Source organism: Nipponia nippon, unplaced genomic scaffold, assembly GCF_047370975.1.
Source record: "Nipponia nippon isolate SJK-2023a ecotype South Korea unplaced genomic scaffold, ASM4737097v1 scaffold_2, whole genome shotgun sequence".
Lineage (NCBI taxonomy): Eukaryota > Metazoa > Chordata > Aves > Pelecaniformes > Threskiornithidae > Nipponia > Nipponia nippon.
Window position 1 is genome coordinate 130,662,447 of NW_028262336.1, and position 24,562 is coordinate 130,687,008.

The 24,562-nt window shown below is 68.0% G+C and overlaps 1 protein-coding gene across 4 annotated transcripts; it reads left to right on the top strand.

The window, feature by feature from the left end:
* The first annotated feature begins 633 nt into the window (after positions 1-633).
* NUMA1 (nuclear mitotic apparatus protein 1) lies at positions 634-24,446 on the top strand. Of its 4 annotated transcripts, none has more exons than XM_087759185.1 (26): positions 634-981; positions 5,099-5,171; positions 5,739-5,827; positions 8,013-8,092; positions 8,851-8,933; positions 9,022-9,102; positions 9,378-9,462; positions 10,202-10,331; positions 10,945-11,102; positions 11,792-11,909; positions 13,440-13,557; positions 13,869-14,009; positions 14,333-14,455; positions 14,862-18,089; positions 18,305-18,346; positions 19,735-19,803; positions 19,954-20,064; positions 20,157-20,375; positions 20,468-20,625; positions 20,759-21,002; positions 21,989-22,271; positions 22,381-22,517; positions 22,659-22,874; positions 23,121-23,231; positions 23,333-23,500; positions 23,779-24,446. In XM_087759185.1, exons 2-26 carry the CDS (start codon positions 5,130-5,132, stop codon positions 23,812-23,814), a joined length of 6,270 nt encoding a protein of 2,089 aa, XP_087615311.1. In that variant the 5' UTR covers positions 634-981; positions 5,099-5,129; the 3' UTR covers positions 23,815-24,446. The 4 variants fall into 4 exon arrangements, with proteins under 4 accessions (XP_087615311.1, XP_087615310.1, XP_087615312.1 ...); XM_087759184.1 differs by lacking the exon at positions 634-981 and adding an exon at positions 1,599-2,052; XM_087759186.1 differs by lacking the exon at positions 634-981 and adding an exon at positions 2,186-2,405.
* The last annotated feature ends 116 nt before the right edge of the window (positions 24,447-24,562 follow it).

The following is a 24,562-nucleotide window of genomic DNA, read 5'->3' on the forward strand; positions in this document are numbered from 1 at the left end:
TGAAGGTGGGGGTCTGTGGGGGGAGCGGGGGTCCTGTGGGGCCAGACACCCCCCCGGATGAAGCTGATTGGGGGGGGGGGGGGGAACTGGGAGTGCGCTTCCCCCCCCCGGCCTCACGCGTGTCCCCAGCCCCTCCGTGGGCCTCCAGGCACCCCCCGCCCTGCACATGGCCCCCCACAGGGCCCCACGCGTGTCCCCACCCTCCGAGTGTAGGCCCGAGGCCTGCGCTCCCCGGCCTCACGCGTGTCCCCACGCCCCCCCCCCCCCCCCCGCGGCCGCCCCCTCCCCGCAGCCCCACGCGTGTCCCGGTACCTTCCACAGCCGCCGCCCCCTCCCCACGCCGTCGCCGTCGCCCCGGCAACCCGCTCCCGGCGTTCCCCGCGGCTCTCGCGAGAGTCGAAGGGGCCGCCGGGATTGGTAGTCCTTCTTGACCACGTGACGCGCCCCGCCCTGGCGGCGGCCAATGGGGAGGCGGCGGGGGCGGGGCGCCGCTGTTTGAATCGGGGCGGTGGCGGTGGTGGCGACGGGGGGGGGGGGCGGGCGGGCGACGGCCCCGGCACGGTACGGGGGCGCACCGGGAGAGCGGGGCGGGGCGGGGCGGGGCGGGGCCACCGGGAAAGGGGCGTGGCCACGGGGAGTGGGCGGGGCCACGGGGGGGGCCGTGCGCAGCGGGCCCGGTGGTTCCCGTAGGCCTCAGCGGGGGCCTGGGCCTTGAGTGAGGCCTGGGCCTGTCCCCGGTGCCGCTGTCCCGGGGTGACCGGGGCTGGTGGAGCCGAGGGCTCCCCCGTGTCTTCCCGCCGGGCTTGGGGCTCGGCAGAGGCGCCCCTGAGAGCCGCTGCCGTTTGACGGGCACGGCCCCGGGCACTGCTGGGAGCCGATCGGAGGCCTCCGCCTGCCTGCTGCCCGCCGCCGCGTGCCACACCGCCTGCGCCCTCGTCCGCACGACGCCGACGGCCGGGCGCCTCCTTGCCTCCCGATCCGGTAGGAGACGCTCCGTTCGCCAGCTCCGGTCGGTCTGTACATACCGGGGCCTCCGGCCTCGCCCGCCCCTGGCTGCGCCTCCATCTCCGGCCAAGCTCAGCGCCGTCCCTGTCCCAGCGGCGGAGGGGACACGGCCGGAGCGCGGGGGCTGGGCGTCCCCCTCTGGTTCCCAGCCGTTTTGCAAAGCCCCAGCTTTTGCCAGCGGCGTTTGGCGGTCGCGTCCCCCCACGGGCTCTTCCGCTCCCCCGGGGCCAGTTTAACAGAGCTTTCCCCTCCTCGGCCCCTTCCCGGCTGGTGCAGCTCGGGGCAGCCCCGGCCTGTGGCCGCAGGCCTCCTCGAGCAGCCCAGGGGCCCCGGGGACGGCTCCCGAGGGTCTCCGGCTCAGCAGCGAGGGACGAGCGTCCCTTCCTCACCTGCTCCCTGCCAGCCCCAGGAGGCAGCTGGGGTCCCCGGCTGCAGGTAGGGCTCTGGCAGCTGCCGCTCCGGGCAGGAGGCGGGGGTGCCGCTGCCCCTTCGGCCAGCGAGTGGACGTCTCTGCCGGCGGTCGGTCCTGGCACTGCTCCGGTCCCCGCCGAATCCATGGTTGTGGTGGGGGGTGTCGGGGGGAATTTTTCAAGGAGCGGCTGGGGTGAGGCTCTAGCTGGGTCAGCGGTGACGGGGGCTGGCACCGGGGGCCCCAGCACCCTTGTCCGCCGAGCCCCCGCTCCCTGCCAGCGCCGGGGCCGGGAGCGGGTCCGCGCCAGCCCCGCCAGCCCCCGTCACCCCGGGCCCTGGCAGGGTGACAGCAGCGAGCGCAGCCGTGGCCGGGGTCGGACATTGCCCCTTCCCCGTGGCCACGCCAGCAGTGGCGGCGGCGGCTTTCTGTGCCGTGCGCCTTTAACGAGCGCGGCCTCAGCGCGGTGACGTGGGGTGGCCCAGGGCCAGGAAGGGGAACCGTCGCCTGCCAGCCCCGCCGAAGAGAAGCCCAACAACTTTTCTTTTGTGCGTGGCCGCTGGCTCCCCGGCCCTCCCCGGCTGCCAGCACTCATGGCGGATTAAACCCCGTGCGCCGACGGCGGCCGCGCGCCCCCGGTAAGGCCCCAACAAAGACTTTATCCCTCTTCCTTGTTTGTTTTCAACAGGGCTGGGGGGGAGGAGGAGGAGGAGGAGGAGGAGGGAGGCGGGGGAGGCGAAGCTCGCCGTCTCCCAGCCCCGGTGCCTCGCCGCAGCGTGCGGCTCCTGCCCCGGTGCCCCACCAGCCCCTGAGGTGCGAACCCCCGACTCGCGGCGGGACGCGGGCGGCCGACTTGGGTTCGCCAACATCCGGGAGCTCGAGCTCCGGGGTGGCGGCCGTGTCCGTCCCCCCCCCGCCGCCTCCTCCCCATGCCGGCCGTGGGCCTGTCCCTGGGACCGTGGGGCTGCCGTGGGTCGCCCACCCTGCCCAGGTGAGCTGCTGGGCGCTGCCTGCAGCGGGACCCCCCGCCCTGGGGCAGCTGGGGGGCCACGGATGCGTCCCTCCGGCAGGTTGGCACGTCGGGAGCTCTGGAAGCGCGGGCTTGCGTAACGCCGTGTTTTGACCGGAGCGGGCGCTGGGGGAAAGCGGCGAAGGACAATGCCACCGCCGCCGTCACCACCACCGTCACCGCCGGGGCTCGTCCCCCGGCTCCCACCGGACCCTTCCCCACCGACCCTCCCTGGGGACGTGGCTGGAAAGCGCTCGCGGCCGCTGCTGGGCTTTGTGCCGGTGCGCTGGGCTCCCCAGCCGCTTCCCGTCTGCCATCGCAGGGATCCAGGCGTTAATGCGCGCGGCATCTCCCCGTGGAGGGTCATGTTGTTGTCTCTGGCGCTTGGCGAGCGCGGCTCGGGGAAGCCGACATCGCTGGCGACGAGCCAGGCTGTGACCAGGGCAGGAGCGGGCAGCCCTGCCTATCCCGGCCTCTCGCCGGGCACCGGTGCTCCTGCAGACCGGCTCCGGTAAAACCCAGCTCGGCGGGAGTCTGCGTTCATGCCCAGAGGCTTGGGGGGGATTTTTGGGGAGGGTCCTGGCCCGGGCACGCGGCACCCCCAGCCATGGGGCTGGAGGGGCGGTGGGTGCCGGGAGGCTGTGTGCCGCAGCCGCGGGGCAGAGGAGCTGTTTTTTAGCCAAACTGGAGGGAGGACCCATCCCACCAAGGATCCTGCGCTTCCCAGCGAGCTCGTGGAGGTGGCGGGTGCTCCGCGTCCCCCAAAAGCCGGGTGGCCGTGGTGTGCCAGGCACTCCCGGGAACGGCTGCGGATCCCAGCCGGGCTCCTGGCCCGTCGCAGCGGGGGGTGTTGGGGTGCAACACGGGACGAGGAGCTGAGGGGCACCCTCCCCGTTTGGGTCATTTTGGGCGGGGGTCCTCACCCCGGCTCAGGTCTGCTCCCAGCAGCTTCCCCGCCGCAGGATTACCGGGGTGGCACCGGGGACGGCCGGCGCAGAGGCAAAGGTCGCCGCGGAGGGGACCTGGCAGCGGTGGCGGGAGCAGCGGGGCGGCTCCTCCCTGCTCCCACCCTGCGCGGGGATGCCTGGGGGCTCCCCCCGCCCCGGCAGGTGGTTCTGCTCAGCGCCGGCGGCAGCGGGAAGGGGAGCTGGCACCGATCTGACGGCTTGGCCGCCGCCTCGCCGGGCTTGTTTGGGGCTGGGTGACCTTTGCAGGCTCCCTCCAGCCCCTGCAGTGATGTCCCGGCTAGGGGCAGAGTGGGCAGCCCGCCCGTCCCCGAGGGTCCCGGCAGCTGGGGCGGTGGGGGATGAGGGACCCCCGGCTCCCACCCCACCGGCGTTTTGGGGGCCGGTGGCCGCACGGCTGGGAGGAAGCCAGAGAAGCCGCAGGCAATGCCACAGTGGGAGCTCAGCCCCTTTCCCGGCACGGCCGGCTCCAGACCCCCGGCAGCCTGGCTTCCCTCCTTTTTCTTTCTTTTTTTAAATTTCCTTCCCCCGCGAGGTCTGCGGGAGATCCCTCCCCCTGCCAAGGCCTGGCAGCCCGCGCTCTCCACAGCTCCCACCGTGCTCTCGGCCGGAGCTGGTTGCTGGTGCCCGTGTCCCGCCTGGTTTGGGCACTTTCTTACTGCTGGTCCCCATCTGCTCCCCCCGGGCCGTGCCGCTCCGCTGTGCCGTGCCGTGCTCCGTGGCTGCCGTGTCCTGCTGGGGTCGGCTGCCTCTCGGCACAGTGCTGGGGGATTTTTTTTCCTGCTCTTGGCCATCCCGCAGGACTGCCGTGGCTCTTGGCGTGGCATCCCTACTCATGCCGGATTTTTGTGCTTTGAACCACACTGTCTCTCTCTAAAGTCGCTGCTCGTGTTTTCTAGAGGGAGGCAAATTTGCCTGGAATGCCGGTGGTCCCGGCAGCGATGCCGGTGCTCAGCCACGACTGGCAGCGGGGGCAATGCCATCCCCGGGTGGGCAGCAAGAGCCGAGGAGCTGCCAGCCCCTCAGCCAGGAGCCCACTGGGTGCCCCGGTCAGGCTCCCCGCCTCCAGCCTGCCACAGGCAGCGGAGCCCCGCGGTTCGGCACAGCCTTGGAGAAGCCCTCGGCCACCTGCGGTGCCCCACGGCGACGCAGGATCCCTCGGGGTGACGGCAGCTGCCCGTGCCAGCTGGCCAGAGCCGCGACCGGTTGTTTTGCACTGCCGTGGCGTGAAAGACAGGCCCGACGGGACGCTGCCCTCCTCCCCCGGGGGCCGGGGCTGAAACCGCGCGGCAAGAGGGACCGGCCTGGGCCCGGGGTCTGAGCAGGCTCCCGGGCTGCTAGGCCTTTAAATTCCTTTTAAAAGAAATTTCGGAGAAGTCCGGGGGTGAGGGGGAGGGACGGAGGCACAGCAGGCGATGCTGGGGATGAGGAGCCTGAGCAGCGGTTTTCCCTTGAGCCTCGCTCTTGGGATCCTGGCTTGCGGGGGTAAATCCCGGGGGGCTGCGGGAGAGGATCCGGCTGCTGCTCGGCAGTGCTCGGTGCCGGCTGCTTGCCTCCGTACCGCCCACGGCCGGCCTGGCACAGAGGGCAGATCCTCCCTTGGCGGCCACGAATGCCTGGTGCTGTGTGCAAGCCGTATATTAATGTAATTACTATGTTTGGCCTTAATTACCCTTTTTTTTTTCTCCCCCCCTTTGTTGGCATTCCTAGGTCCGGGCAGTGACCTGGCAACCTGGCGAAGATGCCTCTTCACGGCGCGAGAGCCGCGGCTCTCCTGGCTTGGGTAAGGCCTCCCTCTCGCCCGCCGCAGCTTGCTCTGCAGGTGGGACGTGCGGCCCGGGTGGGACCCAGCCGCTGCCAGCACCGGCGGCTCCCCGGGGGCACGATGCCGGGGCCGGTCGAGGCGGGGATTGTGGCTGGGGCAGGTGGGTGATTGCAGGAGAAGCCTTGCTCACCGTTCCTGTCGAGTAACCAGAAATGCCGGAACAGCTTGGTCCGGCCGTGGAAACTGCCTGGGAGCCGGAGCTGAGCCTGGCACAGGGAGCAGGCCTGGGAAGCGAGCAGCAGCTGGACTATAAAGGGGCTGTTGGATCTGCCTGCAAAGCGGTGCCGTGTCTGCGCAAAGCATCGCGGCGTGATAAACGAGACCCGTGCCGGCCCCGCCGGCTGTGGAGCCGTAGGGATCGCGGTCAGCTTTTTGCCTGGGCAGGGCGGGGGTGGTCAGAAGGGCTGGCTTTGCCCTCGCACCCAGACTGGTCTCGCTGTCCCCTGCCAGGACTGGGAGGTGGCGGGTGGCACAGCACGGCGCCATGTTGGCTTCTGCCGTCTGACCGTCTCACCCCACTTCTAGGTGAACAGCACGAAGGTTTGTACCGATCCCCTCGATGACCTGTCACAGCTCCAGGACTGTAGCGTCTTCATCAGGATCATCAACAAAATGTGAGTACGGGGAGCCGGCGCGCGCTCCAAACCACCCGACTGGCTGGAAGGCGGCGGTGAGTGCACACTGGGCTGCCTCCCGCAGCCACGGCCTCAGCCCCCGACAGCCTCCACCGGCCGCCAGCGCGGTCCCTGTCTGGGCAGGGTGGGAGTGGGGGTCCTGGGATATTCCTCCTCTGGCAGACCTGGCGCTGGATCTCCGGCTCCTCCGAGCGAGGCTCCGGCAAAGCACAGCACCTGCGTAAGCAGCGCTTGCCGCCGGGCGTGCTCTGAAGTCCGCTGCAGTGAAAGATGGGGCTCGTGCCTTTGCAGCATGGCTCCTTTGCACCTAAACCCACCACATGCGGGACGATGAGCCTTTCGGGCTGCCCTGCTTGGAAGCCTCCATACATCGATCATGTACCAGGGCTCTGCCGGCAGCTCCGGCTCAAGAGAAACCTGCTGGAGGCAGGTGAGAGAGGGTCTGCTCCCCTGCCTGCCCCACAGCCCTGCAGGCGGGGGCTGCCTGTTGCGTGGCCGGGGTCTGCCTGCGGAGCGCGGGGCAGAGCTGTCGGGCCCCGCGGAGCTGCCCAGGTAGGGTTTTGGCCAGAGTTTCTGTCGTTTGAGGCGCTTTATCTCATCTGGCACTGACGTCTGGGCTTGCTCCTGGCATTGAAGCAGAGCCGAGCGCCGATGCCAGCGGCGCAGGGGCTCCTGGAGCCGCATGGGGGATACTTTATTTCCATAAATGCTGCTCGGGTGAGGAAACAGCCCGGCAAGTTTTCCTGAGCCGCAGCCTTGGGATCCTGAGGAAGCCTTGGGTCTGTAAAGCAGCTTAAAGAATGACAGCGCCCGTCCCACGAAGCGCTCCTGTTCTCTGGGGACGTCGGGCTGCTTCCAAGTATGGGGTGGGCAGGACTGAGCTTGTTTGCTCTGTCCCGGGACCCGAGGTGGCCGGGCAGGCCTGGGAGGAATGCCTCTGTCAGGAGCCGCGTTCGTTGCCTGGGAGCAAGGGCGATTAAAACCTGCAAGCCATAATGGGCATTGGAGCTCGGACCGAGCGTGCTCTGCTCTGGCTGCGCATCGTTAACGAGCTGGTGAGGCAAATTGGGAGGGCGTGAGGCTGCCGCTCAGCGCCGAGCGCGGCATTGCTTTCAAACCCTTCCGGCGGGAGGCTCTGTGGGAGCTTGTCTGCTATAATTACCTCCTTCGCGGCGTAAGGAGAGCCTGCTCGGAGCAGGGATGTGCCCGCGGTGGGTGGGGAGGAAGGAGCCGCCTGCACTGGGGATATATTTAGTCAGACCTGGTTAATCTCCTGGGCCTGCGCTCCAGCTCAGATTAGCCGGGATCACCGCCGGCGTGTGCTCGCTAAACAGGCCTGACCGTAGCTTGATAAGCGGGGCGGCAGTGGGGTGGCCGCTGCGGCAGCCGGCTGAGCTGCAGGGGAGCTCCCCGTGGCGCCGGGGGCCCGGCTGGGAAATCCGTGAGGATGAGGAAATCCTCGTGCCAGCCCCTTCCCGGGGCAAGGTCCCTGCTTTCGGTGCCTTGGGAGTAACCGAAGGTACCAAAGGAGCGCCGATGGAGTACGGCTGGCGTGGGTTTTAGGCACACGGTCTCTGAACGGTGGCTGTTGAAGAAGAGCGTGGTCTTGAGTAAGAACTGCAAGAGGCAGCTTCAGCCTCCCCCAAAATCCAGCGGGGGCTCCCGGGCAGCGACCCGGAGGGGAGCGGGGCCTGCAGGTCTCCAAAATGCCATTTCCCGCAAACGGCGACTCTTTGCGATAGCAAGAAAAACGCCCGGCTGTAGGACGGCCCCCGCGGTGCCTCCCCGGCCGGCGGGGATGCCGCCAGCTCCTCTGCCGTGCCGGATGCCGGGGCTGGCAGGCAGAGGAGGAAGCGGCGGAGGCCGGCAGCGCTCCGGCACACGCGCCGGGGCGGGGGGGCCCGGCTGCCCGGCTCCGGCTGCTCACCAAACGCAGCCATGTTTGTCGGGGCTGTGGGGAGCGTCTGCGCCTGCTCCCGGGCACAGCCTGGTTGGCTTTTGCTCGGCCGCCCGCCCTGGCACGGGGGCGTAGGGCAGACCGACGCCGTATTGCCCGAGAGGCAGCCCCTCGCTCGGCGAGCTCTGTTACAAAAAAAAAAAAAAAAAAAGCACCGTTTATTTAATCCCTCGGCGAAGCGTTAATGCAACTCGTGCTCTCTTCTAGCCACAGGAGCGAGGAGGGGGAGTCTGTGCTGGAGCAGCCGCTGCCGGAGAGGATCTCCTTCATCCGCGGCTTCCTGCAGAGTAAGAGCCGGTGCCGGGGGAAGCGGCTGGCCCTGCTCGGTGCCCCCCACCCCTGTGGGGTCTGGCCTTGGCCTGCAGGCTCCTCTTTCCCCTAAGCGACCCCCCGCTGCGTCGGCAGCTTCACGAGGCGCAGGCGGAGCTGCCCTGACCCCGCGGCAGCGTGCGGGAAGGAAAGCTTCCCCGTGGGAATCCTTGCCAGAGCCCGGGCTCGGTGCAAAGGAGGTCCGGGGCTGAAGGGCAGGGTGCTGGTGGCTGCTCCGGTGACGCTGCTTTGGGGCGGCATTCCTAGCCCGGTGCCTGGCCTCAAGCTGCTCAAATCCCACTGGAAAACCTTTACCTGAGCAGGAATCCTGGGAGGGGAAATGGGAATTTTCTTGCACTTTTGCTTGGTCTCTCCTGGAAGGGGAGACCCCGTATCCCACCCCAGATCCCACCCCGTATCCCACCCTCCATAGATGGGACTCGGTTTGTGCTGGTGGTGGAGGAGAAGGCGCAGGGAGGTGCTGAGGGCGAGGTGGGGAGGCCGGGACTGAGGGGGAAGTTGCCAGGGAGGGAGCAGAAAGGCCCTTAATGGCCGAGGCTGAGCTCTGGGGGCTCAGCTCTGGAGCCCGGCCCGCCCTCTGCCCCTTCTCCTTGGGGATGCATCGCGGTGCCCCCAGCCCCTCACCTCGGGGGACGGACACACGCCACGGGCTGGCAGGCAGCGCGCCCAGCGCCTGGGGCTCCTGCCTGACTGGGAATCCTGCTTCACGTTGCAGAGCACTGCAAGCACAAATCGGCCGCGGAGAACCTGGTCTCGGCACAGAAACTCCTGGAGGGAGAGGAGCTGGCGTTGGCCAAGGTAACGGCAGGGCACGCTTTACTCCTAGCCGGCACCGACGCACCGCTGACCGACCTGGGGTCGCTGACGCTTACCCGCCTTGTTTCAGGTGGCCGTGCTGCTCCTGTATCACACCTCCATGAGCTGCAAGAGCCCCGGGGACTGGAATGAGTTTGACTACAAGACCCAGGTAACCCCTCCTGGGTTCCCCCTCCGGGACGGGGCGCAGGGGGAAGCAGCGGTGCCTTTTGGGGGGTGCTCTGAGGCCCGCCCTCCTGTTCTGGGTCCCCTGGAAAGATGGCGCGGGGTGGGCGCTGCGGTGCTCGCCAGTGCATCTGGGCAGTCAAAGGCTCGTGGCTGCCGGCGTGGGCACCTGCCGGGGCAGGCACGGGCGGGCAGGGAGCTGTGGTCGCGAACCGCGGCTGCTGCGGCAGAGCTGCTGACCCCGTGGCTCCTCCGACACAGGTTGAGCTGGCGTCAATCCTCAGATTTGTGCTGGACAACGAGGAGAGCCTGAATGAGAATCTGGAGACGTTTCTGCAGAGGAAAGGTGAGCACCGGGCCCTGGCTGCCCGTGCTGTGGCTGGGGTCACAGGCCAAGCCTTTTGCAGGCAGAGCAGGCACTGGGCACGTTTTTCTCCTGGCTGGCACCAGTGCAGCGCCGTGGTGAGACCGACAGGTTAACCTGTTTGCTGTAGCACTGTCCAAGCGCCAGCTCGGGGTGGGACAGAAGCAGTCCCTACCCTTGTGGAGAGCAGCAGTGTGGGATACTGCGAGTGTGCAGCCCTGCTGCCATCTTCCTCCACAGCTCCCGTGCCGGCAGCACCTTACCGGCGGGGATGACCCTTTTCTAGAGCATAAAAACATTGGGTTTTTTCCCCCATTTGTGCTGCTATAGCTGCCAAGCCATAAAAGCAGCAACACCATCCAGATCCCCTCTCCCTGGGACTGAGCACTGCAAAACGGTCCCCTGTAAGCTCTTCTTTAGGAGTGGGGCTCCTGCGGGGCTCTCCCCACGCGGCAGCACCCCGGCCTGTGCGGCGCAGGCCGCTGAAATGCGCTTTCCCCGGAGCAGCGAGGCGGGTGGGAGTGGAGTGCCGGGGCAGGACCGTGGAGACGGCAGGGCAGGGATGTAAGGCGGGTTTATGGCTTTCTTGGCTGGGCTGATCCCTGTTCCCGAGTCCCTGCTGGAATTTGTGGTTCCTGCGCATCGGGGATTTCAGCTGCTAAACCCTCCCTTCTGGCATTAACCTGAAGATCACAGCCTGCTTCTCGCTTCTGGTTTCCAGCACCGCTGTCCTCGTCCAGCGCGTCCGGCAGCAGCTCCGAGGAGCACTCCCCGCTGCTCTCCCTCCCGCACAAGCGAGAGGTGCGTTTCCTGGAGCTGCAGAAGATCGCCTCCTCCTCCGGCGCCAACAAGTAAGTCCCCAGCCTCCGGGCTGCCGCGGGGAGCGAGGGGAGGGGACAAACGGACAGGGCGGCTTCTGGGACCTGGAGATGCAGCCAGGGCGCACGCCGACTCGACGGAGACCCCCTTTCTGCGGCGGTGCCGTCCTGTTGCGGGCTTGCCGTGGGGATGTACGGTGGGGGAGTGAGGTCGGGCTCCAATTAGCTCCTTTTAGCGCAGCTCATTTCAGCCTAATGAGCACGGACGCTTCCCAGAGCAGCCTGTGGCCCTCTCCTGCCCTGGGTGGCTTCGGGAGGACCAGGCTCCTATTGCTGCTGGATGTGCTACAGGAGTTTCTCTCTAGCGAGCTCTGCGGTGGGGCTCGGGCTGCGGCCTGAAGGGAGAGGGATGCTTTGCCCTGGGACTGGAGGTGGTTCTGTACGTGCACGCCGGGCACTTGGAGGCTGGCGTTAGCGCAGTGGAGATGAGGAGAGTGGCCTTTCTGCTGGGGTGACGAGGCATCCAAGCTATTGCTCCGGATTTGCCTCCGAGATGGGGGAACCAGAGCGGGTCTGGCTGGGCGGGGAGGGACTGTGCCCCGCTGTTGGCTCTGGATACCGGGTAACGCAGCGTGCCTCTCCGCAGCATGCTCCCCGGCCCCCCGTCCTCGCCCATGGGGGACGTCATGCAGACCCCCCAGTTTCAGCTGCGCCGGCTGAAGAAGCAGCTGGCTCTTGAGAGAGAGAACCGGGATGAGCTGGAGGTGGAGCTGGCAGAGAATCGCAAGCTCATCACAGAGAAGGGTCAGTGCCTATCGGGACGTCCTGGGGTGCGGGGAGGGCTCTCTGGGGCTGAGACCCCTTTGGTTTCTGTGACTTTCTGATACGGCTTTGACCCCCCCGCGACCGTGGTGCCATCCTGCCAGCCCCCAGGTGGGCACAGCTCCCGGCTTTGGGGCTTTTCTGCTTCCCAGAGCAGCCCGGGCAGCTCGGGGTTTGCTGTGCCTCGCTCCATGGTGGGCCAAGGGCACCCTTCCCCGTTAATCTGGACCAAAGCGCGAAGCAGAAAGCCTTGCTGATGGGAGCCAAGACAGCTCCGACGCCGTCGTAACAGCTCTGAGCATCTCTGGGAGATGGCTGTTGGTCTCTCTGCCAAATGATTTGGAGCAGGCTGGCAGGCGTAGGAGTCTCGCCATCCGCGTCCAAAACACGTTCCGTGCTGGGGATTTCCCCAGGCGCATGCGGAGACCGCGGGTTCCTTCTTCCCTCTCGTATTCCCGTACATATCCCGGGCGACAAAAGCCGCGACTGAGGCAGCGCCCGTGCTGAGCAGCAGGGCTGGCAGCCTGGCTCTTCCCTGTCCTGCTTCAGGTGGTTTCTGTGCAGCGGCTCCTCACCAGCTTGGGAGAAGGACAGACGTCCCCCGCCGTGCCGTTGGGGGGGTTCAGGTGACATAAAAAGATGGTAACGGGCCCTTTCTCCGCCCTCCCCAGAGGCTCAGATCACCATGATGCAGCAGCGGATTGACCGCTTGACTCTGCTCAACGAGAAGCAAGCCGCAGACCAGCTGGAGCCCAAGGAAATGGAGGAGCTGCGGGAGAAGAACGAGAGGTAATCCTCCGGGGGCGTCCGCTCCCTCCTGCTAGGCTGGTCCTTGTCACTCCTGCGTCCCTGTGCTCCATGTTGCCTGTCCCTTCCCCAGCAACGCACAAAACGGGTGAGGGAAAACCTTCATGTTCTCTCCTGCCTCCTCTGCAGCTGCACCCCAGGGAGGAGATGGCTTCAGCAGTCATAGAATCACAGAAGGGTTTGGGTGGGAAGGGACCTTTAAAGCCCATCCAGTCCCACCCCTGCCATGGGCAGGGACAGCTTCCGCCAGATCAGGGTGCTCACAGCCCCGTCCAGCCTGGCCTTGGATGTTTCCAGGGATGGGGCATCCACCACCTCTTGGGGCAACCCCGGCCAGTGTCTCACCGCCCTCATAGTATAAAATTTCTTCCTTCCATCCAGTCTGAATCTCCCCTCTTTCAGTTTAAAACCATCCCCCCTTGTCCTGTCGCAGCAGGCCCTGCTAAAAAGCCTGTCCCCACCTTTCTCACAAGCCCCCATTAAGCACGGCAAGGCCGCAATCAGGTCTGCCCGCAGCCTCCTCCTCTCCAGGCTGAACCCCCCCAGCTCTCAGCCTCTCCTCCCAGCAGAGCTGTGCCACCCTCGCACCATTGCTGTGGCCTCCCCTGGCCCCGCTCCAACAGCTCCATGTCCTTCCCGTGCTGAGGACCCCCGAGCTGGACGCAGGGCTCCAGGGGGGTCTCCCCAGAGCGGGGCAGAGGGGCAGAATCCCCTCCCTCGCCCCGCTGCCCACGCTGCGGGGGATGCAGCCCAGGACACGGTTGTGCCAGCCGGCACACGGTGCCTCGTGGTCAGGGCCATTATGGCCCATAGCCTTTTTTTTTTCCCCCTGCAGCAGGCCGGGAGCCGGTCCCAAAGCAGGCAGCGTGTTCTGACAGCCCGCTCCTTCCCCTGAGCCCGGCACGGGAATGGCCGTCCCCATGTGGGAACAGGGCGTGCTGCCCGCGTGGGTCTCGCCTGCCTCCGGAGCAGCCTGCGTGGCCTTCCCAGCTTCCCGGCTCTGGGATAAGCTGAAAGCTTTCAGAGACACAGAGCCTTATTGGAGCTCCCGACCCCAGCCCCTTCCTCAGCTACTCGCCCTCCAGTTTGATCGGATCTGAACTGGGCTGCGGCTCGCACTTGAATTCTGTCGCCTGCCATGCTGCATGCCGGTCTTTCCCGCATCCCGGTGCAGCACCGTGCTTGCCTGGGAAGGATGCGCAGCCCCCACTGGCAGGCGCCGTGCCTTTTTTGTCCTTTCCCCACTTATTTCACTCTGCAGAGGGGCGGCTGGCGTCCTGCAGCTGCCTCCGCCCTCGGCTGGCGCAAAGCACAAGCATCGCTTATCTCTGCTCCGCTTTGCGACGTATCGGGACCCAGTTTAGAGCTGTATTTATGGTGGTTTCTCACCACGGCACAGCGATACCTCGCTACCTCCATTTCCTCAGCAATGTCCAGCGGCATCAGTCCCCAGCGATGTCCTCGCCTGCCTCGGGCTTGCACCCCCCGCTTTAACGACCTCCTCTCCCGCAGCCTGATGGTGCGCTTGCACGAGGCCCTCAAGCAGTGCCAGGACCTGAAGACTGAAAAAGGCCAAATGGACCGAAAAATCAACCAGCTCTCCGAGGAGAATGGGGACCTTTCCTTCAAGGTACGGGGCGCTGTGTCCTCTCCGTGGCCCCACAGCCCAGCCGTTTGTGGTGGGAGCCAGGGGGGAAGGATTTGATGGCAGCGCCGGACGCGGGGCTGCTTACGGCTCTGCCGCTGGCCTCCTGTGGCCTTGACCCAGTGACCAAGCCTGCTTTGGGCTCCTGATCCGAAGGGGAACCGTGGTGAGGGAAATAGGGGCTGGGTGCAGGGCGTGAGCACCCAGGACGCTCGGGAGAGGGGAGCGGAGCAGAGCCCCAGGCAGCGTGGGCACTTTCTGCCCCTCCTCTGGGACGGGGGATTTTCCTTTCGCAGCTGCGGGAGATCGCCAGTCACTTGGTCCAGCTGCAGGAGGCCCTGAACGAGCTCTCGGAGGAGCACAACGCGGCCCTGGCGCAGTCGCAGGAAAAGCAGGGGCAGCTGGAGAGCGAGCTGCGTGCCGCCCTGCAGGAGAAGGTGAGGGGGCCCGCGGGAGGCTCCTGGGGCTGCCTCGTGCCCTGCCAGCTCTGCGTCAGGGTGCCGTGGGCAGGAGCCTCCTGCTCGGCCGTGCCGGCACACGGGGAGAGGCTGTGCAAGCTGGCTCCTGCGGGAAGCCTCTCCCCGCTCCCGGGAAGGGTTTCCCATGACGGGACAGGCTGCTGTCCTCACCGCCAGGAGAGGAGCCCTGAGCTTGCCCAGACGAAGCTGCCAGAAAGCTGGGTGTCGATTAAAGCTGGGTGACTGCGCCTCTCCTTGCTCCTCGCCTCGCGCCGTGCTCAGTCCCATGTCTCTGTCCCCAGAAATGCTCGGAGGAGAAGATGGAGATTCTCCAGGGGAAGATTTCTCTGCTGGAGGACCAGCTGGCCAAGCTGGGGGAGTGCAGCGCCCAGGAGAAGGGAGAGGTCATGGGAGACGTCCTGAAGGTAGGGCTGGCTCTCGAGGGAGCCTCTGGCTCCCGCAGCGAGGGCGGGCAGCGCTCGGGTGGGAAACGCCTCCAGCTGGGGAGAGTGGGGGGTGCAGGGTAAGGCTGCGCGGGGCAGAGCCGGCTGAGTTGGGAATACCGCTCCCGGGTGGCTGCTGGCTCCCCCAGGCTCCCGTAGCGCGGGCTGGCTGCAGAGGGAGCAGCTCCTGCACGGTGAGAGAAGGCGCTTGGTCCCAGAGAGCAGAGCGGCACAAGGCTGAGGGGAAATGGGGTGCACTGGGGGTGCCGGGAGGGAAGGTGGGCACCAGGATGCAGCACATGGGTCTCCAGCGAAGCTGTTGGGTGCAGCTCAAGTAACGCCTGGGGGTGCATGTGTTTTGTTTCCCCCCTTCTCTTCTCTTTGCCAGCTGGAAGAGCTGAAGCAGGAGGTGTCCAGCCTCGCTGCTAAAGGGGCCGAGCTCCAGGCCACCGTCCTGCGGCTGGAGGAGGAGAAGCAGCTGCGGGAGGCAGCCCTGCAGTCCGAGCGTGGCCGCTTCGAGGAGGAGAAGCAGCAGCTGAGTGGCCTTGTCACCAGCCTCCAGAGCTCCCTCTCCGAGAGCCACCGGGTCAGGGAGAGGCTGGAGCAGGACCTACGGGACCGGGAGGCCGAGGCAGAGGCAAGGCGTGAGGGGGAGGCCGAGCGGCTGGCTGCCCTCGACGCCCAGCACGAGAAGACCCTGCGGGAGAGGGACTCTGCCCTGCAGCAGCTCCAGCACCTGCGGGAGGCCAACGCGTCCCTCGGCAGCCAGCTGCAGGCCATGGCGCAGGCCCAGGAAGCCAGCCAGGCCGCCTCGGTGGAGGAGAAGGCTGAGCTGAGCCGCAAGATCGGCGAGCTGGAAGCCAGGATCCTCGAGCTCGGCGCCCAGCGGCAGCAGGGAGCGGCGGAGGGGCTGAAAGCCCAGCTGCGGGAGCTGGAGGGCAGGCTGAAGGAGAGCCAGCAGAAGCTGGCCGAGAGGGAGAGGCTGGCCCGGGAGAACACCCGCCTGCAGGAGCGGCTGCTCTTCCTGGAGGAATCCCTGCGGAACACCGAGGGCATCCTGGAGGACGAGAAGAGGCGGGCGGCCGAGAGCCTGGAGGGCAGCCTGGCCAGGATCGCCGAGCTGGAGGCAGAGAGGCAGCAGCTGGCGCAGGGCCGGGAGCTGGCTCCACAGGAGCGGGCCGAGGAGCCAGCCAAGCACCAGGCGCTGGAGGAGAGCCGGGAGAAGCCGATGGGAGCCTCCCCTGCTGCCCGAGGGGAGGAAGGAGAGCGCGGGCGGCTGGAGGAGGAGATGCGGGTGCTGAGCCGGGAGCACAGCCGGGCCTGCCAGCGGCTGCAGGCTGAGCAGGAGAAGGCGGCGGCGCTGGAGGCCCGGGCGGAGCGCCTGGCCGCCGAGCACCAGGAGAGGCTGGCTGCCCTCCAGGCTGACCTGTCCAGCGCCCGGGCATGGGCGAAGGAGAAGGAGGGCGAGGAGCAGAAGCTGAGGGCCGAGGTCTCCTCCCTGCGGGAGACGATGGCCACCACGGAGCAAGCCACAGCCCAACGCGTGGCCGGGCTGGAGGCAGATGCCCGGAGAGCCTCCGAGGCGCTGGAGGGGGTCTCCCAGCAGCTCTCCCAGGAGAAGCTCAAATCCAAGGAGCTGCAAACCGCTGTGGAGCGGCTGCGGAGCGCAGAGGCCGAGCTCTCCCGGGCGGCCGCTGCTGGCAGGCAGCGGGAGGTGGAGGTGAAGAAGCTGTCCGGGGAGGTGACCCTGCTGGGCACCAGGCTGGAGGACACGCTGCGGGAGCACCAGCGGGAGCTGGCGGGCCGGGAGGAGGAAGCCGAACGCTTGCGGCAGGAGGTGGAACGGGCCAAGGCAGACTGCGCCGCCGAGCGAGCCCGCAAGGCAGAGCTGGAGGCGCAGCTGCAAAACTCCCTCAACGAGCAGAGGGTGGAGCGGTCGGTGCACCGGGAGGAGCTGGCCCGCTCCCAGGGGCTGGTGGAGGAGAAGGAGGGCGAGCTGGAGGAGCTGCGCCGGAAAAACGTCTTGCGGGGCGAGGAGCTGAGGGACCTGCAGAAGACGGTCAGCAAGCTGAAAGGAGAGCTCGCCTCGGCGGAGGTGGCCAAGGAACGGGCGCCCAAGGTGGACAACGAGGCCACCCGGAGCAGGGATGCAGAGGGGGATGGCGTCAAGGCCACCTGCTCAAAGGAGATGTCCCTCAAAAGCTCGGAGGAGAAGACCCGTCACAAGGAGCAGGAATCCGGCTCGAGCCAGGACCCTTACCAGGAGAAGCTGAAGGAGAGCCAGGCGCTTCGTTTGCAGGTGGAGGAGCTGGAGCAGAAGTGCAGGGAGCAGCAGGAGGCTATGGCTGCCCTGGAGCGAGCGGCGGCTGAGGCGGCGATGGAGCAAGCGGAGCTGGAGGCCTCGAGGAGGGAAGCGGCCCAGCAGAAGGAGAAGGCGTCAGAGCTGCAGAAGCTGCTGGAGGCCTCAAGGTCGGCGCAGGCTCTGCACGACGGCGCTGTGGAGGCCCTGCGAAAGGAGCTGCAGGAGAAAGGCAGGGAGCTGGTCCAGAGCAAAACCGCCATCGCCGCTGCCGAGAAGGAGCTGGCGTCCCTCCGCTCCGTGGCGCAGGAGAAAGGCCGGTCGGAGGAGAGCTGGAAGGAGCAAGTGTCCCAGTGTGTCCAGGAGATGGAGAGGAAGAACAGCCTGATCAGCAGCCTGGAGCACGAGGTCTCCATCCTCCATCGGCAGGTGACGGAGAAGGAAGGGGAGAGCAAGGAGCTGAAGCGCCTGATTGTCGCTGAGTCAGAGAAGAGCAAGAAGCTGGAGGAGAGGCTGCGGGTGCTGCAGACGGAGATGGCCACCGCCGCCTCCCGGGCGGCCGAGAGGTGCTCACTGATGAAGGTGGAGGTGCAGCGGTACCAGGAGGAGACGGAGAAGCTGCGGTTGACCATCGAGGCCCTGAAGAGAGACCGTCACTGCCAGAGCGAGCGGGAGGACGAGCTGCGGCAGGAGGTGAAGGTCTGCCAGGACAAGTGCCTCCAGAAGGAGCAGCTCCTGGCCGCCCTGCAGCAGGAGCTCAGCAGCGCCCAGGCACTCGCCGGGGAGTTGCCGACGCTGAAGCACCTTTGCCAGCAGCTGCAGGCTGAGCGCGCCTCCCTGGAGAGCCAGCACCGCCAGGACCTGGAGCAGAGGGCGAAAGCCCTGGCCACTCTGCAAGCGGAGCTGGCGCGGGCCAAGCTGGAGGCGGCCGAGGTGCCCTCCCTGCGGGAGCGGTCGGCGGAGCAGGACCGGGCCATCCAGCGGCTGCAGGCGGAGGCGGCGGAGCAGGCAGCGCGGCTGGCGGGGCTGCAGCAGGCCAACGCTCGGCTGGCCGAGGAGAACCGGGGGCTCGGCGAGAGCCGGAGCCGCGGGCAGCAGCGGCTCGAGGCGGAGCTGGGCCAGGCCAGGGAGCGGCACGCGCGGGAGCTGGAGCGGCTGCGGTCGGCGTCGGAGGAGCTCGTGGCTGGCAGCCGGCAGGAGGCCGAGGAGACGGCGCGGAAGCTGGAGACGATGAGAAACGAGTACGAGAGTGGCAAAGCGGCGGCGCTGGAGGAGAGGAGGAAGCTGCTGGAGGAGAGGCAGAGGCTGACGGCTCAGGTAGGGGCTCCTGCAGCCTCCGTGCCGGACGGGGGCAGCCCCCTGGGAACGGGGGCGCGTTCGGTCTCCTGCGTGCCCCCGAATCCTCGTCCTCCTGCTCAGCCCGGGAGCCGGGGGTCTGGGACGCACTCGGGCGCGGTGGGGACGGGCGCTCCCGGGAAAGGCAGCCTGGTCTGCGCCGGCCGCGTATTCACTTCTGCCTTTTGTGCTCGCAGGTGGAGCAGCTAGAGGTATTTCGGAAAGAACAAGCTAAGCAGGTAACGCGTGCGAAGTGCTGGCTGCTTAAACGGTGACGGGGCACGGCCCTAGCTGCTGCCGCTTCCCACCGGAGCCGCCCTCTCCTCTCGTGAACTGTTTGCAGTGGGGACCCAGCCGTGGGGTGCGTGGCTCCAGGTCTCTGGGCTCGCACCTTCACCCACGGGGAGTAGGAACCGGGGTCCAAACCTGCCGCCTGCCCGCTCGCGGCTTGCCCGTGGCTTGGCACGGCTTCTCACTCTTGCCTTCCTGGCGTGGCCGTGGGGCACGCCACAGGCAGTGACCGGCAGCCGAGAGCACCCAGGGCTCCTTGACACAGAACCGTTGCTCCTGTGATACCTTGTCTCAGTGAGAGGGGAGCTGGGGGGAGCTGGGCTGCCCCGTGCCTCCTGTCTGTCCCTTCTCCCCACCCTCTTTAACGGAGGTTCAGCCCCTCGCCCAGCCGGCGGGAGCGGCCGGTGCCGGGCGGAGGGGGCTGCGCTCCCAGAAAGCACAGTCCAGCTGCGGCCAGAGGTGCGATGCTTTACAGCAGCACCAATCTCAGATGTGCTGTGGCTTAGCGCGTGGGAAACAATGCTGGAGAAGCCCCATTTCCCTGCCCAGCTTGGTTCTCCCCCGCAGGCCCGGCCTGAGGGACCCCGCAGAGGCCTCGTGGCTGTGAGCGGGGGGCTGGGAGAGCCCAGCCGGGGTCTGGCGGCCGTCTCCCCTTGCCGAGGGCGACGTCCGACCCGTGGGACTGCGGCTTACAGGCGCCAGGGCGGTGGGTGCGCTCGCTGCCACGCTGCCGAGGGATTTACGAGCCGCTCGCCCGCGCCGGGGGCTCCCGCTGCGGCCGGGGGCCTCGCGGGGTTCGTGGCCCTTCCATGGCATCACGTCCCGCCTGCGCCTTGGGCAAGCTGCAAGCAGCCACCCCCCACTCTGGAACCGCAGGAGCACCCCTTCGGGGGGGATGCCTCCGCCTCGAGCCGCATGGCTTGAGATTTGGCACGCAGGGCGCCTGCGGCGGGCTGGGCCTCCTGCTCTTACCCTGACAGCAAACAGTTGGCAACAGAGACGCCGGCTCCGGTGACGGGGCACTGCGTAGCCGCGCCGGCTTCCCTCGCCCTCCCGCCTCAAGGGGTCTCGGCTTCGCTTCCAGCGTGCGGCTGCTCCTTACGCTCGGGTAGCAGGAACCTCGTCCCCGCAAAGACTGACGTGGGGCTGCTGTGGCTGCCTGCCTCGAGCCCGCTAACAAAGCGCTGGCTGTGCCGGGAGCTTCCTCGGTGGCGGGCACTGCTGAGCAGCCCTGGGCCTCCTCGTCCTGCCCCTGGAGCTGGCTGGCGGGGAGGGACGTGCTCCTGCATGGGGGTCTTGTGCCCGGAGCTGGTCTGACCAAGCTGTGTTCTTCCAGGTGGAGGAGCTGAATAAAAAGCTGACCCAGCACGAGAAGGCCGCCCGAACCCAGCAGCAGAGGGTGAAGGTAAACAGGGACCAGAAACCTGGGAGCTGAGCTGGGCTGAGCCTTGGTCAGCCCCGGAGCTCGGTGGCCGCCCCCGAGGGGTGCGGGGGGCTCGGCCGAGCGAGGCGGGGCTGCGGGGCGCCTCTGACCTGGTCTCTTCCCTGCCCGCAGGCGCTGGAAGCGGAGCTGCAGGCAGAAGCCGGCCGCCAGCAGGAGAAGGTGGCAGAGCTGCAGGCGCAGCTCGCCCAGAAGGAGCAGGCGGCCGAGCACTACAAAGGCCAGGTATGGCAGGGGCTGGTATGGCCCCGCCATCCCCATCCCGCCCCGGGCAGCGTGCCACAGGGAAGCCTGACGCGTTTTCTCTGACATCCTAGATGGAGAAGGCAAAAACTTACTACGACGCAAAGAAGCAGCAGAACCAGGACCTGGCAGAGAAGCTGAAGGCCATGGAGCAGCTGCAGAAGGAGAACGCGGAGCTCCGGAGCGAGTCAGAGAGGTTGGCCAAGGAGCTGCAGCAGAGCGTCCTGCAGGCCAAGGAGTCGGAGCTGAGCTGCAGGAGCCTCACCAGCCAGGTCCGCAGCCTGGAGGCTCAGGTGGGCACGGCGCAGCGGGGCTTTGCCCTCCTCCTCCTCGCCTCCGTTGCCGGCTTGCTTGGAGGATCCATCCCTCCCTGCTTCCCATCCAGGTGGAGTTTGCCAATCGGCAGCTACGGGAGCTCGGCAAGTTCCAGGTGGCGACGGACACGCTGAAGGGCCGGGAGACTTTCCGCCAGAACCCTGCCGATCTCAGCGCCGACAGCCTCGACCTCAGCCTCGACGAAGCGCAGCCGCTCAACTCCACCAGGTACCGGCACACCGCGGCTCGGTGGAGCCCGTCCCGCTGCCGGTGTCGCAAAAACCCGGTGTCCCCGGTCCTCCCTGTTCCCCGATGGCCCCGGGAAGCCCCTCAGCGCCGCCCTCATGCCCCGTCTCTGCAGGAAGGTCGGCCGCTCGCAGTCGGAGGCCTCGGCGGTGCCACCAGGCAGCGAAGAGTCACTGGCGTCCCAGCGGCTGCCCCGCAAGGTGGAGTCCCTGGAGAGCCTCTACTTCACCCCCATCCCCAGCCGGACGCGGTCCCAGCTGGAGAGCAGCGCCGGCTCCCTGGGCGACCTCTCGCTCGACTCCGGCTGCAAGACGCGCTCGGCCCGGCGCCGCACCACCATCAACATCACCATGACGAAAGTGAGCGGCCCCTGGGCCTGGGGCAGGGAGGGATCCGCAGGGCCGGATCTCTGCGCTGAGGGCGGGGACGCGTGGTTTGCTGTGCCTGTTATCCGCTTCCTCCCTTCCTCTTCGCCGCTCGCCCCATGGGACAGCAGCCGGGCAGCTGCAGGGCACAGTACCCCGCGGGCCGCTCCAGCCCCGCTGAGGGCGGCCCTGGGACGGGCTGGGGGGGTTTGACACCCGGGTGGGGGCAACCCCCGGTGTCCGTACAGGCTGGGGGATGGAGGGGTGGAGAGCAGCCCTGAGGAGAAGGACTGGGGGTGCTGGGGGTGAAAAGCTGCCCACGAGCCGGCGATGTGCGCTGGCAGCCCAGAAAGCCAAGCGTCTCCGGGGCTGCATCCCCCACAGCGTGGGCAGCGGGGCGAGGGGGGGGATTCTGCCCCTCTGCTCCGCTCTGGGGAGACCCCCCTGGAGCCCTGCGTCCAGCTCGGGGGTCCTCAGCACGGGAAGGACATGGAGCTGTTGGAGCGGGGCCAGGGGAGGCCACAGCAATGGTGCGAGGGTGGCACAGCTCTGCTGGGAGGAGAGGCTGAGAGCTGGGGGGGTTCAGCCTGGAGAGGAGGAGGCTGCGGGCAGACCTGATTGCGGCCTTGCCGTGCTTAACGGGGGCTTGTGAGAAAGGTGGGGACAGGCTTTTTAGCAGGGCCTGCTGCGACAGGACAAGGGGGGATGGTTTTAAACTGAAAGAGGGGAGATTCAGACTGGATGGAAGGAAGAAATGTTTTACGCTGAGGGTGGTGAGACACTGGCCCAGGTTGCCCCGAGAGGTGGTGGATGCCCCATCCCTGGAAACATCCAAGGCCAGGCTGGACGGGGCTCTTAGCAACCTGATCTGGTGGAAGCTGTCCTTGCCCATGGCAGGGGTGGGACTGGATGAGCTTGAAAGGTCCCTTCCCACCCAAACCCTTCTGTGATTCTGTGATCTCTGGATTTCCCCTTCCCAGAAGCAGCCCAAGACCGAGGAACCAGACAGCGCCGATGTCTCCTTCTGCAGCATCCCGGCAGCTCAGCCCCCGAACGCCGCTCCCGGCAAGGGCCGGCTGCGCTCGGCCTCCTCCGCCCGCTCCCTCGTCAGCTTCCCCTCCCAGGAGTCCCTCGGCAAGCTGGACACCTCCTCCCCGCAGGAGACCCCCGGCAATTCGGCGCTGCTGGGGCTCCCCGGCTACAGGCCGGTGACTCGCAGCTCCCTCAGGCGCTTGCAGGGGGGCGGCAGCAGCTCCAGCCTGGGTGCGTGTGGGCAGGGGGGCGGCGGGGTGGGGGGCTCTGCCCTGGCTTGGGGGGGCCAGTTCTTGCCTGCCCCCCCCCCCCCCTTCAGCCCTCCCTGCTTTGGGTTTAGGCCGCAGCAGCATCTACCTGGGCACCTGCCAGGACGAGCCGGAGCCGCTGGACGACTGGAACCGCATTGCGGAGCTGCAGCAGCGCAACCGAGCCTGCCCGCCCCACCTGAAGACCTGCTACCCCCTGGAGAGCAGGGTGAGGGTTTAGCTGCCCGCGGGAGGGGACGGCGAGCGGCTGGCGGGTGGCCCTGGGGGCACGCGGAGCCGGGGAGCGTTGGTAGCCACGGAGGAGCATCGGTGGCCGCCCCTCGGTGACACCTCTGCGCCGCCTCCCCAGCCCTCCAACTCCCTGGGGACCATCACGGACGAGGAGATGAAGACGGGCGACCCGAAGGAGACGCTGCGGCGTGCCAGCATGCAGCCCTCGCAGATCACCGCCGGCATGGCCGCCCGCCGCAGCACCTTGAGCACGGCCTGGGCCGGCGGCATCACCACCCGGCAGCAGCGGAAACGCCTCTCGGATGAGTCCCACCAGGGCCCCGACACCCCCGAGGTGAGCCGAGCCGCACCACGCCGCGCCGGTCCTGCCTGCCGCGAGCTCCCCGGCTTCCCAGGAGCCAGGCTGGGGCTGGTGGGCAGCTGCAGATGTTCTCCAGATGTTGGGGGGTGCTGGGGCCCTGGGAACAGCTCCTCCTGGGGCCAGTACCTCGGGTCCCCTCCTTGCCACCGGCTCCCAGGGAGGGTGGCTCCGGAGCTCCGTGCCCCAGGTGAGGGTCCTGGTTTGTCCCCTCTCTTCCAGTCCAAGAAGCCGACCAGCTGCTTCCCGCGTCCCCAGACCCCCCGGGACCGCAGCGAGCGGCGCAGCTCCCAGGTCAGCCGGAGGAGTGAGCAGCAGGCCCCCGGCAAGCAGGTGAGCGGCCGGGCCTGGAGCAGCGAGCTCCGGGGAGAAAAAGCGGGGCCGGGACCCCCCTGTCCTGCCCCACGCTCACGGTGCCACGCCCTCCTCCGCAGCCCGAGAGGCGCCAGTCGATGGCGTTCAGCATCCTCAACACGCCGAAGAAGCTGGGGAACAGCCTGCTGCGCCGGGCGGCCGGCCGGAAAACCACCCCCAAGAACTCCCCTCGCGGCAGCACCCGCCGCTCGCCCCGCATCGCCACCGCCAAGTCCCCCAAGGGCAAGGTAGGCACCGCGCGCCCCCCGTGGCACCCGTGGCAGGCTGCCGAGCCCCCGATGGCGTGGGGGGAGCACAGGGGGAAGCCTCGTGCTCTCCCCAGTGCCCCGAACCCCTGCCCTGGGCTCATGGGGGCAACCACTCCCTGCTGGCAGGGGGTGGCGCGGCCCTGTCCCTGCTGTGCCACGGAGGCAGCGGGTCCCAGCGTGGGCACAGCCGCCTCCAGGGCCGTGGCCGCGGGTTGCCGACACTCACTAACGTCTCCTCTCTGCTCTGCCCCTTCCAGGCCAGTCGGCGAGCGCTCAAGGACACCAAATTCTGAGGTTTCCCCCGTGCCCTGCGCTGCCGGCTCTGCCCCGGCCCCAGCCTGCGCCCCCTCGCCTCTCCCTGCCCCCCCAGTGCTGTGGGCACCTCTCCAGGGCCCAGCAGCGCCGGGGGGGACACAGATGAGGCCCCCTTCCCCCTGTGACACTGCCCTGCACGTCCCCCCGCCGCCCCGGGCTGCCTGGGGCTCCCCCGAGCACGGCAGGGCCCCAGTGCCCTTCCTGCTGCACCCAGCATCGCCCCCCTCCGCACCCCCCGGGGCCGGGGGGGGGGAGCACGGGGAGGGGGCCGTTCCCACGGGGAACACCCGTGGGTGCAGGCAGGAGGGGCGCAGGGCTGGCCGCAGTGTCGGTTATGCCAGGCTGGGGCCAGGGGCTGAGCCCTCCCCGGGGGGACCCCGCAGCCCTGGGGCGGGGAAGGGGGAGGCAGCTTCCCGGGGACCGGGACGGGGCCACCCCAGCGCCGCCGGGCTCCTCCGCGGGTTTGGGGGTCCCTGGGGAAGGGGGGGCGGGCAGGGGGCAGCCCCAGGCAGGAGCCCAGCTCCCCCCTGCCTGCCCCTGCCCTCCCGGGGGGCCGAGGGGGCGTTTTTAAAATGTTTCTACTTGTAAATAAACTGTATTTTTCTCCTGCCCCGGGCGTCCTGCCTTCTCCCACGCGCCGGGGCCTCGCCCCCACCGGCTGCAGGGCCAGACTGGCACCAGGGCCCCCGAGGCGTCCTGAGGCCAGGAAAAGCCGGACCATCCTCC